Genomic DNA, 17,077 nt, shown 5'->3' with positions numbered 1-17,077 from the left:
AATGTACAATCGAATTGAGAACCTTTCCCTTTTTTAATCTGTCTAAAAGAACCCTATACGTTACTTTGGATCTCCAGCTATCTACTTATCAAGTTTAATACCAAGTAGAGTAATAATATCTATGTTCACACCACTTCCGCATTTTTAATATTAATAGAATTCTATTTAAAATATCGATATCGATATATTACACATCACTATACGAAAAGGGATTGAATGTTTGTATATCGACAATTTAATACATTCTAGACTTAGCTCCCTTAGTTTTAAGTATTAAAATCGTTTAAATTTTAACACAAAACAGCTGTATAGCTCAAGATAGCTATGGAACCCGTTATGCTCAACAAAAACCGAGTTCAGACTAGTATCTTTACCTGTTTATGAAAAAAAAAATCTTCTCCACCTACCTCACTAACCAGATGAATACGAGACTTAAGCGAAATAAAACCATTTTTAATGCTATATTAACTTTATTTTTACGCTAGTTTAGTAAAATATAACCCACTTGAATTGAAATCGTTGATATATGATCGTGAGTGTTCATTATGTTGCAACGTTTTAAAACGGCTGTGTTATACCTTCGACACGGTAAAAACCTGTCAAATTAACTTTCTAAAGAGCAGGAACTAACGTGTGATATTTATAATATCGCGATAAGGCGATACGAAATGCAGTTAAATCTTAAGCATATGTTTGGGTTAAACAAAGACTGTACCTTATAAGCAGCAAGCAAATTCGTCTCAACTCCACGCAATAACCTGCGCTATAATATAACACTCCGATAATCGTCTCGTTTTCTCTTTAAACACATTATTGCACTATTAACAGAATGTCCCGAGCGTAAACGCCGTCTAAATGTTTCTTTTTAAAACATAAAATGTTTTCGTCACAATGCGAGCGTCCACTCACCGCCCGCTTACTTTGAGAACTAAAAAAAAAATGTCAGCTGAGCTAAGTACGTTCTCATTGGTAAATCGATTGAAATTCCCTGGAACACATATTAAACTTTACACCCATCTCGCTTTTTTGTATTTTCTCTCGCTCGCACAGCAACATTAAAAGCTTATTTTATCAAAATTAGACCAATATTTCTTTCTAAAATATGTAAAACAATGATTTTTACGGTTGATTTCATGTTTCTGATGCAATTTCATGTAAAAATATATCAACGATTTCTGTATTCGAATCATATGGAAGACAAAGCAATCTGTCAACAATTTACGTAGTTATATTGACATTTTCAAAACCGGTTTCTATTGGTCCTCGCACAGCTGTTTTTGACGCTTGTTCCATAATGTTATAATTTCACTAATTTACTCTAGATGGCAGCACTTTCTGAACCACAACAACTGATATAAATTTATTTGTATGATAAAATGTAGATACAAATCATTCATGTGTTACAAATTTTTTACTTATTTTTGTTTTCTTTTTTAATTTCAAATACATAGAGATATTAAAATTTATAAGTTATGTATTTGACCTGAAAATGTCATGGTTATAGGTTGCAATATGATTCTTAGGTTTCCGTTGTCATGGCAACGAATATTGTTTGATGACAGTCTATGAATCTACATTTTGATTAAAATTGAAATATGTTTAAAAAAAACCTTTAAAAAATTACATACAACATTTTAAAAGTCAAATGATTAAGCTTATTACTTAATTTAAGAAATTTATTAAGGTAAAACTCAACAAATATGGACGCAGTAGATCTTATAGCACGCGAGAATGAATTTAAGAAATTGAACAAACAATTAGAGAAGAAAACGGAAAGTTTAATGAAAGAAATTGAGCATGTTATGGTGAGCTAGACACCTTTTTTATTAATAAATGATACTAGTTGACGATATTAAATTGAAATTCCAAATTCACTTAATAAAACTTAAAAACAATTTCTCCATGTAGATGAAGACGCATTTTTAATACTATCATATAATAATATATCATATATAAGTCAATCCAAGAACATATATTTGTGGATTTAGTGCACAAATGTATTTTCTTACAAGACAAATAAAGTTAAGCCTAAGTAATGAGATTGTCTGATATCACAATTCTTAAATTGAAGTGTTTTATTGTACTAATATTTAAATAAAACTGTATTTTTTTTTTTTTTAGTATTAAAGAATAAAATTATTGCAAAGCACAATATATATGTCTATGTATAGTGAATGTTCTCTTTATAAACTTTGTAATACATTTTTAAGTTTTGTTTCTCTTTATTATTAACTTTTTTTTATTTGCAGCAAAAACAAGATATATTTTCAGAATTCTCTCACAGCCTCACATTAACGCCTACACACAGACAAACAAAGAGTCATTGCTGTGAAACACAAACATCAACACCGACCAAAGAGGTCCAAATCAAAAAGAACAGACCGCTAAGTAAAAGTAAAAAAGAACAAAATTCAAATTTAGAAAGTGAAAGTCCAAAAAGTTTTGAAAATGGAATACAAGAAGTCACAGATACAGACAAAGTTAAAGAAGTAACTTGTAGTTGTTGTATTTTGTCTAAAGGTAGAGAAAGTAACAATGATTTGGAATTTATGTACGCTTTTGTATCGATAAATGTTAAGGACAATGTGCTGCCGCAGTCATTTTTAAAAGGTGAGTTAACATTCAATATTTAAATATTTCGGTTTTTTTCTAGTAATAAAGGAGTAACTCAGGAAGACATTAATTAGCTGTAATATTCTGTAAGGTTGAAGTTCTTGGTCAGACAAGCTGTTTCAGATTTTGAGCAGGATATTCTGCTGTAACCTTCTTCAATCAAACTTAATTATATTACAAGTACATTTTAACTGAAGCGAAAAATATTTTTAGTGATTAATGGCTCACTTTGTCACTCAAAAACTGATTTATCACTCAAAAGTAATAATAATAATACTCTTTATTGTACACCATTAAAAGAAACAACAAAAAAAAAAACATAAAATGAAAGATGTACAAAGGCGGTCTTATCGCTGAAAGAGTGATCTCTTCCAGACAGCCTTTGAGTATAGGACACGAAATAATAACTGCAGTTAGTTAAAGTAATCACTTCATATACTCTCCTTATGAACTTTATTTTTAATCTTTCTTAAAATGCTTTATTATAGTTTATTTATTTATTTATTTATTTAGTTGCACCAACAAGATAAACACCAATACATCACAAAAAAGTAGCATGAATATAAGATATTGATTGTTGAGTGTCACCTCAATTACAGGTGCAAACCACAATGCGAATAAGACAATTTTTACTTCAATTGAACATAACAAGTATTTACTAAGTAACTAACACTGAGTCAAATTGCAATTATTAGAACATATATAATAAAACACTTAATTAGAAAACATTGATTAATACTTAATTATTTTAACTAAATGAGAATAAAAATATAAAGAGACGGTATAAGCTAGATTGAATTAAAAATTAAAAATTATTTAAATGTGGATTTTTGACAATAGAAGTAGATAAACGCAAAACTATAAGGTCATCATATACATACATCAAGAATTCCAATTACAAACTATCGCTTACAATTCATAATATTTTAAGCCTATACGTTTTCTAAATAAATTCAGACTATTAGAGAATATATCAATTTCATGGCTTGAGTGGTTGACGGACACAGTGGTATTATGAATAGCATTGTATGCTCTCGTGACTCTGTTTAAAGGAGAAAAAAGCCCCAGATTGGATCTAGCACGTTTTTGAGCAAAAGGCCTGTATTTGTTGACTTTCGGTAGGCGCTTAGGTGTATTTATATCTAACAAAGATAGAAGCTGAGGAGCATCCATCTTAGCATTAACCAGCTTGTATAGAAATATTGCATCGAGAAACCTTCTACGACTAGAAAGGGAATTCAGGTGGAAGTGTTGCAGCCTATCCGAATAGCTTGTTAAATTCTTCAACATATTACAACTATATGACAAGTGCCATAGGAATCTTTTCTGAACGCTTTCCAAACGCTTGCTATACACCTCGTAATGCGGATTCCAAACAATGCTGCAGTACTCTAATGTACTGCGCACAAGAGCATTATAGATAGTGATTTTTGTTGATGGATGCCTGAACTCTTTACAGCTTCGCAAAACCAATCCCAGCGTTTTGAAGCTTTTTTTAACGATGTAGTCAATGTGGATATTAAATCGCAATCTATTGTCAATTATGACGCCAAGGTCCCTAATATGCTCAACCTCCGATAGTGGTTCACCGTGGATGAAGTACGACCGTGGGGGCACTTTTTTCTGTCTTGTAAAACAAATTACACGACATTTATTAATGTTGAGGCTCATGCCGTTACGAGTGCACCACAACACAAGACTATCGAGATCACTCTGAAGAAGCTGGCTATCAGCAGTCGTAGTTATACGCCTGAAGAATTTCAAGTCATCAGCGAACATGTATACCTTGGAGTTCCGGAAGTACGTTCCAATGTCATTGATGAATATGCTGAAAAACAGGGGTCCCAAATGCGAGCCCCGAGGAACCCCAGAGCAGGCAACAAAAGGTTTAGAAGAGAAACCCGCAACCACAACCACCGACCTTCTATTGGTTAAATAAGATTGACACCAATTAAGGAGCTTTCCTGCTATACCAAAAAGACTCAATTTGTGTAAGAGAACATCGTGATTGACTTTGTCGAAGGCCTTACTGAAGTCAGTGTAAATAGCATCTGCCGAGTATCCGTGATCAACTACCTCAATAAGGTCCTCGACAAACGATGTTAAGTTGGTAGACGTGGATCTAGCCTTTACAAATCCATGCTGTTCTGCAGTAATCGATTGTTTAAAGTGCCAAGATAAAATTGGGCACAATAACATTTCAAATACCTTTGCGAAGACTGATATAAGAGAAATGGGTCTATAGTTTACGACTTTACTGACATCGCCACTTTTTAGTAATGGTACTATGCGGGACTCTTTCCAGGCAATAGGAAAGATGCCAGAGCTTAAAGATTTATTGAATATTATAGAAAGAGGCAAAGCCAGGTAACTAGCGCATGTGACGACGAGGACTGGTGGTACGCCATCAGAACCGGCTCCCTTTCCAGAATCAAGTCTCTTTAAAACCTTCAAGACCTGCTCCTTGGTAACTGAGATCTGCGATATAAGGTTTGTGGAAACAGCTTCGTACGTCTGGGATAGAATAGGCGAGTGGTTCATATTATAAACTGAGGAAAAGTGGTCAGCAAAAAGTGCGCAAATATCATGCCCGCTATTTACAACTCGCGTATCGGAAGACATTTCCGCAGGAAAAACAGAAGCTCCTCCTCTTTTATGTTTGATGTATGACCAAATTAATTTAGGATTGGACTTAATGGATGACTCCAAGCGCTCTAAGTAGGTGGAGTAATTTTGGTCCAGAAGCTTAGCACAGCGATCCCTAAGAAGTCTAAAGGTGATATCATCTCTAGGGTTCCCATATTTGCGGAATTTCATTCTGTACTTATGTTTCTCTTTAAGTGATCTAACTAACGCAGCGGAAAACCAAGTAGGATACTGATTGCCGATTCGTGGCCTAGACTTTGGTACATGCTTAGCTATCAGTGAGTTCAAATGATTGTAGAAAATTTTGACTATTTCGTCTATCGAGTGCAAGCGTCAAATGCATTATTCCATTGAACGTCAGCTAGATCACTTATAATTTTATTATAATCAGCCTTGTGGAAGTGATATTTGACGTCGCACTTTGTTTTTAGATTATTAGCACCGGCAATCGGAATGCAAAACTCCAGAGGTGGGTGGAGGGGATCAACTGTAGACAGCGGATTCGAGCAGACGTCCAATCGCGACAATGTCATGGAACTGAGAACAAGATCTGGAGTTTTATTTATTGAGTTTCGACTGGAGTTATATTGGTTGAGATTATTGAGAGACATAAAATCTAATAACTTATTATGCAAAGAACTATCGGTCCTTCCAGGAGTTAGCACGAGGGAATCTGTAACATGCCAGACCATACCGCTCAGATTGAAGTCTCCTAGAAAAAGAATCCCCCCAGAGCAAAGCTCCAAATTACGATTGGAGCAATCCAGGAAATGTGCCAGGGTAGAAAGTTTGACTGGCGGCGGCAAGTAAGCACAACATATATAAAGATAGGAAGGATTGTTGCTATTGTTGCATATTTCGATTTTAACCCAGAGGTCTTCACAATCGGACTCAAAATCAAGTACACGTTGAGACTTATAACGCCTAGAAACCGCGATCAACGTACCACCACCCTCCTTGCCCCTGTCAAAACCATGGCTCTCACGGTCGCGCCTGTATAAAACATAACGATCATCAACAATTTCGTTATCGAATACACTACCATTCAACCACGTCTCTGTAAAAGCTATGACGTCATAGTCACAACATATAATGCTATTGAATAATTGGATGGTTTTAGTCCTTAAGCCTCTAACATTCTGATAATAAAATAGTTGAGATCTTAATAATGTTGTACTTTTTTAGTAAATCTTATATGCCTAAGTTTACATTTCTTACTTATAAACAACGCTAACATGCCTCTAAAGCATCTTCCCTACTATTACAATGTACTCTGTGAGCATCTTTTAGCTATGAAAATGATAGTGAATCTATAACATGTATGATGGTATATAAATATAGTGTATGGAATCAAAATAAGCTAATGTGTGTTAGTATGTCTATTTATATATAAAAATTGTATTTTTTGTTATTATTTTTTTATTTTTTTCCTCTTTACTAGAAGTAGGTACTGTTTTCCTTTTTTCAGGATAATCTTTAATACCTATATTAGGCATCGATATGTTTTATATAGAACATATCGATGCCTAACAGCCAAAAAGGGTTAAGCGACATTTTTTGAGAAACTGTAATATACAAATATATATAGTTAGAATCGAATACAACTATATATATAAAAACTATATATATAACTCAGTTTCTCAAAAAATGTCGCCTAACCCTTTTTGGCTGTTAGCCATCGATATGTATATAATTTGTATATATAGATAGAAATTGACTTTATTCTCTGTTTTACATACATATATAAAACTTATTTTTTTTAACAAGATTTAATTTGATTCTGATTGATGACTTCAACTGAAGTTTGTAAATAAGGATAAATATTTAGTTATCTGTATGGTGGTATCTGTAAAGAGGTGAACATACGAAGAGCGTCTATTGTACCAACTACCAAGTCTCTTATTCTACTTTACAGATAAAATAACGGTTGAAAATGTGTGTAAATTCTTGTCTGCCAAAGTGAAACTGATGCAGGAACAAATAGACAAGCTTCAAGGAACCATAGACAAGAAGGTAAGAAGTAAAACAAAAAGGTGCAGATTTTAATAAAGGTTAAATTTTATATATTACTAGCTGACCCAGCAAACGTTGTTTTGCCATATATATTATGAAAATTTAGGGTTGTATGTATTTTTTTTATGCTAAAACATAATAAAATAAAAATAAAATAAATTAGCAAAATATATAAAAAAAAATTTAGGGTGGACTACCCTTAACATTTAGGGGGATGAAAAATAGATGTTCGATTTTCAGACCTACCCAATATGCACACAAAATTTCGTGAGAATCGAACAAGCCGTTTCGGAGGAGTTTAACTACAAACACAGCGACACGAGAATTTTATATATTAGATTGTGCTAATTTTGGTATCCATTATTATTATTTTTTTCTCTCATTTGATATAATTAAGTAATTTGTTTATATATATGTGTGTCGTCTCGCGTGATACAAACTTTTTAACATAGTAGCCTATACTGATGCGGGTGATGTTTATTGTAAAACTATTGCCTTGTAGAAATTCTAATTTAAATATTTTATTGAGTTTAGGATACAGTAAGATCTATCTTGCACAAAACAGAAGATCACAGCTTACTGTTTCCAAGCAGTGTTGTTGGGGATAGGGTCGGCAACGTGCTTGCGATGCTCCTGGTGTTTTAGACGCCTATTACCCTATTAGCTACGGTAATCGCTTACCATCAGGTGATCCGTAAGCTTGTTTTTTTTTTTTTTTTTTTTTTTTTTTTTTTTTTTTTTTTTTTTTTTTTATATAAATATTTACACAATACACACACGGTCGTCTGTTCCTAAAGTAAGCAACTTAATGCTTGTGTTATAGGTAACATCCGATTGGTATATAGCTACATATTTTTTTTTTTTTTTTTTTTTTTTTTCGATAAACATACTTATAAATAATACATATATAAATATATAAATAAATATTTATATTACACCCAGACTCGGGGTGGGAATCGAACCCACAACCCTCGGAGCAGAAAGCAGGGTCACTACAAACTGCGCCAACGGGCTAGTCAACAGCTAGCTGTTTGTCGAACAAGTTATATAAAAAATACTGCTCTGAAGCAGTGTTGTGTTCCTTGGTGAATAAGGTGATCAGAACACTTGAGGATGGTCTATGGTAAGGTTGGCAAACGCTTAAAGGCTAGGTTTTAGATTAAGAACCGCATTTTGAAGTTAGATAGGTTAGGGTTATTTTTTTTTTTTTTTTGTAAACAAATTATGTCGATAAACAGTCTAATTTGGTAATTAGATAGGTTACGGTTTTTTTTTTTTTTTCTTTTTTGTAACGAAATTATGCCGATAAACAGTCAAATTTTGAGCTTAGATAATTCGACGGTTCTCAATCTAAAGCCTTACCCGCTTGCAATTACTGTCATTGCTTGTTTTCCACCATAGCGTATATTACAATACAAAAAAAATGTACATATCAGAACAACAGGCATCTAATTAAACACGTGTCGTACACAGATAAAACAGTGTGAAGGACACATGACACATATAGCGGAGTTGGAGAGTGAGCGTATGGCGCTTATCAACAGAGCCAATAGTATGCGTTCCGAAACAGCCGATATGAAGGCGAAGTATGCGGTGGTACAGAATCGATTGAATGTAAGTATTTTATCAATAATTATTTGACGACGCGTTAGCGCAACTGTCACTACAATGGTTTGTGGCTGTTGCGCTGGCGATTACAGGTTCGATCTCTGCGTCATCGTTTGTATTAGCCATACAAATGTCCGTCGTGGTCTGGGCGTTTGTTCTTGTATATTATATGTGTTTCTGGACCCCCGACACAGGAATAATCTGTATAACAATCTGGGAATAATCTAACCGCTGGCTTTGAAACACACAGGCCGAAGACGGGCAGCTGCGCTTAGGTGCGAAAAAGCCAGCCCTGCGGTCACCAACCCGGCTGCCCAGCGTGGTGACTATGGGCAACACACATGAGTTCGCGCATGTTTGGCGCGAACTTGTGGAGGCCTATGTCCAGCAGTGGACTGCTGTAGGCTGGAATGATGACACAGGAATAAATCCTAGTCTCCCGTTTAAACAACTCAAATAAATCATATAATTGCTGACGTATATTTTAAATCGTATCCACACTCATATAACACTCAATAACCACAATATGATTTAGGTACTCTATATTGGGGTTCCGGAAACGCAATACACAAGCACAAAAGTCCAGACCATAGTAAAAATCCATCTCAACTCATTGACCTTAGTCCGTCTATTGCAGACGATTTAGACAGTGTCAGACAGACACTGTGTCGCCTAGGTCACTCTTCAGGAAAACGCAGAGTTGACTAAGTTCTGCGCCACCCTCTAGACCCCACTGGCTAGGCCCACAGGAAAGATGAGTCGATACGTGTGTCGATACATTTTAGAGCTATGCCACGAATGCTTGACGGAGACCCCATTCCGGGTTTCAAATGAAGCTTTCCTTCTCCAGGACCTTGATGATTTTGGGTCAGGTTTATCCCGCGGTCGCCTTTTACGACCCCCATGGAAAGAAAGGGAGTGATGCTATTCTACTTGACCGACACCACACGGGATAAAAAGTCCATAAAAAATCTATAAGTCCATCAATATTCTAGAGGCAAGATGATGCTTTTCAATCGCAGTGAAACTATTAACGCTATCTAGGTGTTTCTTCATTAATAGATCTCTCCAGATACCTCCTGTATTACTTCTAATAATATTCAATATGCTAACTGACCCGGCAAACTTCCTACTATAAATTTTTTGTTTCTAAAGCAGTTCTGAAAAAAAAAAAACGAAGGCCAAAGAAGAATCATCCAAATGTGTAAAATAATACTGTTTTCAAGCAGTATTGTGTTCCTGTTGGTGAGTAAGATGACCAGAGCTCCTGGGGGGATTGGGGATTGGGTCGGCAACGCGCTTGCGATGCTTCTGGTGTTGCAGGTGTCTATAAGCTACGGTAATCGCTTACCATCAGGTGAGCCGTACGCTTGTTTGCCGACCTAGTGACATAAAAAAAAAAGTTTTTTCGTGAGCGTAACAAATATCTATATTTTAATATGGAAACTTTCGCATTTATTTCAAACATAAAAAAAAAATGTGTGCAGTCGTTTGGAAATTGTTCGGACATACACATCGACGCTTCTTTTGTCATCAATAATATTACCATTACAGATCTGCTATGGGTACAGATTTGTAACCTTAGCAAAATTCCATGGAACCTAATAATAGTTGTGCCCAATCTTATTACTGAAAAACTGTAGCTGAATCGACAAACATCGTTCAGGCGTATGGGTAGGTACACCCTAATCACCCAGCGGTATCAAAAATACTTTTTTTACCGGTTCTCATACCTACTAAATAAATTAAAAAAAAATTGTGTGTGACGCACACAAATTTTTTCCAAGATACGCAAATGGAGTTTACTTTTTACGAACGATTTATTTATCCTTTCTCGTAAGAGTCGTTGCAAATTTACTCTTGAGACAAGTGAGCATTACCGTTTCACTCGATTCCACTCATATAGTTTTACAACACAGTCCTAATATTTTTTCTTAGGAAAAATTCCAAAAAAAATGATAAAATTAGTCAAAGCATTTTGGAAAATTGCTACCACAACACTGTGAGACGAGATTTATATATATTAGCAGTCACGTAGCGAGCTTAACTCGTGCCCGGGGCATATTACCTTGTTACCACCCCAAATCCGAAAATCATATAATATGTCAAGCTATTTTTTGTTTTGCGGACCATTTGGCACCACTTTGTGAGTAGGAGACGGCGCACGATGCCCCTCTGCCCCCCCCACCCCCCCTTGCTATGCCACTGTTTATTAGACCCATATAATACAGACACACTTATCAAAATGTCTTTTTTAAATATAGGAGAAAGATCGTCTCTATAAAGAACAGAGAAGCAACACAGATAAACTAACATCCGAAGTGAAAAATCTTAAAAGTAAAAACATAAGCCTTGAAGCGAGATGCGCGTCCCAAGAGGAAACTATATCTAATCTCAAACAGCAACTGGAAATAGCGAAAATGACGGAAAAGGTGAATACTTTAAAAAAGTAATGCTATAAAGAACACCGTACACAAGTACACCAGAAAAAATCTTGCTAAAAATCTACAGCAACCAGACCGGGATTCAACTTTACAGAAGATCACAGACAAATAATACTGCTTTAAGCAGTGTTGTGTTTCTGTGTGAGTGGGGTAGAGCTCCTGGGGAGGGTCGGGGGTTGTTGGCAATGCGGCTTCCGCTTACCATAAGACACTTGATTCTCACACTTGAGGTATAAAACAAAATAATTTCCAAGCAAAAGAAAATAATTAATGTAACTAAAAAGTAATTTTTCAAAAACTTTAAAACTTTTAACTTTCAAAGACTTTTATTAATAATATAATTCATACAATTTAATACTTTAATATAATTCTTAGTAACTTTCTAAAAATATAAATAATCAAAGGAAACCCTATCATCTCCCTACTAACTCTGCTTCCAAAAAAAACACAATACAATAATAAATAAATTTTAAATAAAATTCTTATAATTTTTATAGGAATATCGAGAATCAACCAGAACATTATCGTCGTCCCATCAAAACTCCATAACACGTTTAGAAGCAAAAATAAAGACTTTGACATCTCAAACAGATAAACAAAACTCCCTCATAGACAATCTGAGGAGACAGAACGCTCTCTTACTGACAGAGGGCGCTGTTAGGGCGTTAGAAAAAGAATATTGTGAATTTTTAAGTCAAGACTTGTAAAATATATTATTGAATAAAAGTTATTTGAATTTTCGTTTTCTTATTTTTATTTTATAACCTAACTTTTTCTAACACTGTCGTTATAGTTAAACGACAGCCTTATCGCTATTATAACGATATTTTTAAGTCAACCTTTTTTTAAGTACAGGACGGCGTAGTCGATATGGTTTTTGGATGTTTGTAATAAATAAATTTAAAAATATACTGCTTTTTTTTCAATATTCTTTTAACACTAAAGATGCTGCATTATTACTGATTGACGTAAGCAACAATAATGAACACAAGTGAAACCGTAGGGACAGTGGCGTAGCGAGGGCGGACAAGACGGGGCATCATGCCCCGTGCACTAATCACAAAGAGGCGCCAAATGGTCCACAAAATACAAAAATGCTGAACATATTATTATATGGTTTTCGAATGGGGGGGGCGGGCTAAGAGGTATTGTTCCCTGGGCGCGAGTTAAGCTTGCTACGTCACTGCGTAGGGACACCTAAAAGTTATAACAGCTTGATAGATTAATTATATATTATTAATTGCACTTAAAAAAAGAAACAAGTAAAAATCATATTTACAAAGAAAGTTAGCAAGGGCGAACTTAGCTCTCTATAAGAGATCTACCGCTCTACCCATGGCAGTGAGAATTGATATTTAACCTATTCAATATTAATAATAAAACAAAATAAAATACATGTATCTTGATTAAATACTTACATACAAATACAAAGATACATTAATAAGAGTTTACACAATTTGGGCCTGTTTCACCAGTCAACGGATGTTGCTATTCAACGGATGACGATATCCAACAGATAATTTTTGGTATATTATTCTTTTTAACCGACTTCCAAAAAAGGAGGAGGTTCTCAATTCGACTGTATTTTTTTTTTTTTTTTTATAATTTATGTTACATCAGAACTTTTGCCCGTGTGGACCGATTTCGACAAATTTTGTTTTAATCGAAAGGTTTTGTGTGCCAATTGGTCCCATTTAAATTTATTTGAGATCTAACAACTACTTTTCGAGTTATATCTAATAATGCGTTTTTACTTGACGCTTTTTTCGTCGACCTACGTTGTATTATACCGCATAACTTTCTACTGGATGTACCGATTTTGATAATTCTTTTTTTGTTGGAAAGAGGATATCCCTAGTTTGGTACCATGATAACGAAACTAGGATCTGATGATGGGATCCCAGAGAAATCGAGGGAAACTCTCGAAAATCCGCAATAACTTTCTACTGGATGTACCGATTTTGATAATTCTTTTTTTGTTGGAAAGGGGATATCTGTAGTTTGATACCATGATAAGGAAACCAGGATCTGATGATGGGATCCCAGAGAAATCGAGGGAAACTCTTGAAAATCCGCTATAACTTTTTACTGGGTGTACCGATTTTAATAATTTTTAATTTAATCGAAAGCTGATGTTTGTCATGTGGTCGCATATAAATTTTATTAAGATCTTATAACTACTTTTTGAGTAATCTTTGATAACGCGTAGTTACTTGACTATTTTGCCGTCGATCTACGTTGTATTACTCGTCGATGTAATTGAAGTCGGTTTTTTTTTCGTTTGCGAGCAAACACAATTATTCACCATCAAATTCCACTATTTTATGAGATATTTCTCTTCGTAAATATGTATCTAAAACTTGTACCATATTAATTGATGTGGAACCGGTCCTAATGGCGTATTCTACCTCCTGGTGTTAAAGTTTAATCGTAACTTATTTGCAAGATAACTTTCATCCATAACTAGTGAAACAGGCCAGAAGAATACATTTTACGATACAATTTTTATTCAATAAGAAAGGGTGTATGTGTACTTATACGCACGTAAGAAGTTATAATTCATTGGCTAGCATATTCACGTTGCTAACTTCTTCTTCGTTGACTAGCTGGGTGTCGGTTTCTTTTGGGACACCACTTTCCCTCATCTCACCATATATTCCTTTGAGTTTATGTATTTGTATAGTACCTTTTATAGTAGTTTTATAGTACCTTTTTTATAGCAGTAGTAATATGTATATTTTTAAAAAGACATTTTTGACACTCCATAATAGTCACATATAAAAGAAATATTTAATTTTAATTTTATGTATAGGAATTGGTAAATATTAAATAACTTTAAATGTCGTTTCTTGGTTTTTTCAGGTAGTTTAAGGGTTTTTATAATTTATTTTTGTATCATAATGTATAAAGAAAAATTGTATAATAAAATCTTTGTTTTTTCAGAGCAACACATTGTATAATTTTCCGATTCCAATTTTAAGTAGCTAACTAAAGTCTTATATACATATTTAAAAATAAACCAACTATGAGAATGTAACAAATGACATTTAATAAAATAATTGAAAGCTATTTAGAAACCACATAATTTTTAAACTAACGATCTATGTACCTACATAATTATGTAGTCATTAAATAGGGCAATCAAATATTAACTAATGGTATCTTAATAGACTCTTATTTAGATATTGTTTTATAACTAATTTATTTGATACAAATTTTTATTTATAATGAGGTAGGACACAGTAGATATATCTTGTTTGAATATAAAAACAGCTCGATTAAGATAGCACTTCAACAGAAAAATGATTACATTTAAATAACACTGCTTGCAACTAGTGTTGTGGTTCTGCGGTAAGGAAGGTAGTCAAAGTTCCTGGGGAGGGTCAGGGGTAGAGCATGCAACATCCATAGGCTATCACTATGGAAAAGTCTCATAATACCTCATAAAACACGGACAAATGCAGGCCAAATTCTTATACAGAGTTATGAGAGGCTATGAGTATTTGGTCTGCATTTGTCCAGTTTTACGAGGTTTCGTGAGATTTCTTTGATTTTTCCGTAGGGATGGTGCGAAGCTTGTTTTATACTATATTGGTATCTATACATATAATAAAATGGTAGGAAAGTCAAAACTGTACATTGAATATTTTTTAAAAGAATACTTGGGGTGTGATCTATAGTCAATGAAGCCAAAAATATGATTTTTAGAATTTTTGTCTGTTTGTCTGTATGTATGTCCGGGATAAACTCAAAAAGTACTGCATAGATTTACTTCAAATTTGGCACGAATATTATTAAGAAGTCGGGTCAACATATAGGCTACATATTATCACGCTAGCACCTACGGGGAACGAGCAGTGAACCTTTATTTCTTCAACGCATTCTGTAACAACGCGTAATCTAACGACGCATATTTGAATGTTGTTGTTATTATGTTAATAACCATGTCATAAGCTAGCTTCACACTATAAATAAAGACATTCTGTAGTATATTTAGTATCAGCATTGCACCTGTGCGAAGCCGGGACGGGACGCTAGTAATAAATATGAATACTTTCATGATTAGTGATAATATTAGGATCATAGAGATTCGTTTTTTATTTCTGCTTTCCTGATACTTCATATTTTTGCATAAAGTAGTAATATTAATAACAAATAACTACTCACATTAATATATTATTTTTTTTCATATTTTTATTTAAAAATGTTTAACACGGAGAAGTATCAACCCTGCTGAAAGTTCCAGATAGATCCAAATTAAAAACGATGCTTGATGGTAAGTTACTGTAAACTATTGTGTGTTTGAAACAGGGATTCCAAATACTTTAGATCACAGCTAAATAATACTGTTTTCAAGCAGTATTGTGTTCCTGTTGGTGAGTAAGATGACCAGAGCTCCTGGGGGGATTGGGGATTGGGTCGGCAACGCGCTTGCGATGCTTCTGGTGTTGCAGGTGTCTATAAGCTACGGTAATCGCTTACCATCAGGTGAGCCGTACGCTTGTTTGCCGACCTATTGACATAAAAAAAAAGTCTTTTTTAGCGGGAATAGAACCCGCGACCGTCGGCGTTTACGCGCTGCCGACACGGCACATGCACCATTATATCAAAGCGGTCGTCAAACAGCAAAAGGTAACTGCTGTAAATTGTTGAGAAATTCCCTCGAGTGTTTATGGGTTCCATCATCAAACCTTGTCCTGCGACACAGATGATCACACAGCAGGTAATTGCTATAAATCGTTGAAAAGTTCCCTCGACTATCTTTCGTCTCCATCATCAGACTTTAATGGCACTTGTAACTCATATTGGTGCAAAGTTCTCATCAATAGAAACGAATTAAGTTCAAACAGCAGATAATTGCTATAAGTCGTTGAAGAGTACCCTCGACTATCTTTCGTCTCCATTATCAGACTGAAATGGCACTTATAACTCATATATATGCAAAGTTCTCATCAATAGAAACGAATTAAGTTCAAACAGCAGGTAATTGCTATAAATCGTTAAAGAGTTCCCTCGACTAACTTTTGTCTCCATCATCAGACTGTAATTGCACTTATAACTCATACAGGTGCAAAGTTCTCATCAATAGAAACGAATTAAGTTCAAAAAGAAGGTAATTGCTATAAATTGTTGAAGAGTTCCCTCGACTATCTTTCTTCTCCATCATCAGATCGACTCCAGACCTTTATTAAATAGTAGTGCTTTATAGTACTTAATGAAAACATGATTAAATTTACTATTACGATTATATATTATCATGGTACCAAACTATGAATAGCTCCTTTCCAACGAAAAAAGAATTATCAAAATCGGTTCATAAACCAAGAAGTTATCTCCGAACATACATTAAAATATATATATATATATATATATATATATATATATATATATATATATATATATATATATACGGTCGAATTGAGTAACCTCCTCCTTTTTTTGAAGTCGGTTACACAAGGTACAACAAGTAAAGTTACTTGAATAAAATAAATTTTAAGGTAATATTCCAATATTTGAGATTTATTCAGACAGTTGTCAGATATGTATTAGTGAAGACTAAAGACCTATTTACCAGGATACGGCCGCTGCTGCCCGTTTTCGACCTACACAGGCCGAAGACGGGCAGCAGCATCTTCGGTGCGACAAAATCAGTACTGCGGTCACCAACCCGCCTGCCCAGCGTGGTGACTATGGGCAAAACACATGAGTTCACGATATTTTTGGCGTAAACTTGTGGAGGCCTATGTCCAGCA

The 17,077-nt window shown here is 34.5% G+C and overlaps 1 protein-coding gene across 1 annotated transcript; it reads left to right on the top strand.

The window, feature by feature from the left end:
* The first annotated feature begins 1,528 nt into the window (after nt 1–1,528).
* Nucleotides 1,529–12,065, top strand: LOC123667690 (testis-expressed protein 9-like). Its single transcript, XM_045601530.1, has 6 exons — nt 1,529–1,805; nt 2,250–2,610; nt 7,175–7,272; nt 8,746–8,886; nt 11,145–11,312; nt 11,822–12,065. Exons 1-6 carry the CDS (start codon nt 1,701–1,703, stop codon nt 12,029–12,031), a joined length of 1,083 nt encoding a protein of 360 aa, XP_045457486.1. The 5' UTR covers nt 1,529–1,700; the 3' UTR covers nt 12,032–12,065.
* The last annotated feature ends 5,012 nt before the right edge of the window (nt 12,066–17,077 follow it).

Source organism: Melitaea cinxia, chromosome 29 (assembly GCF_905220565.1).
Source record: "Melitaea cinxia chromosome 29, ilMelCinx1.1, whole genome shotgun sequence".
Taxonomy (NCBI): Eukaryota; Metazoa; Arthropoda; class Insecta; order Lepidoptera; family Nymphalidae; genus Melitaea; species Melitaea cinxia.
Note: the sequence above shows the minus strand (reverse complement) of the source record. Positions and strands in the feature narration are given on the sequence as shown.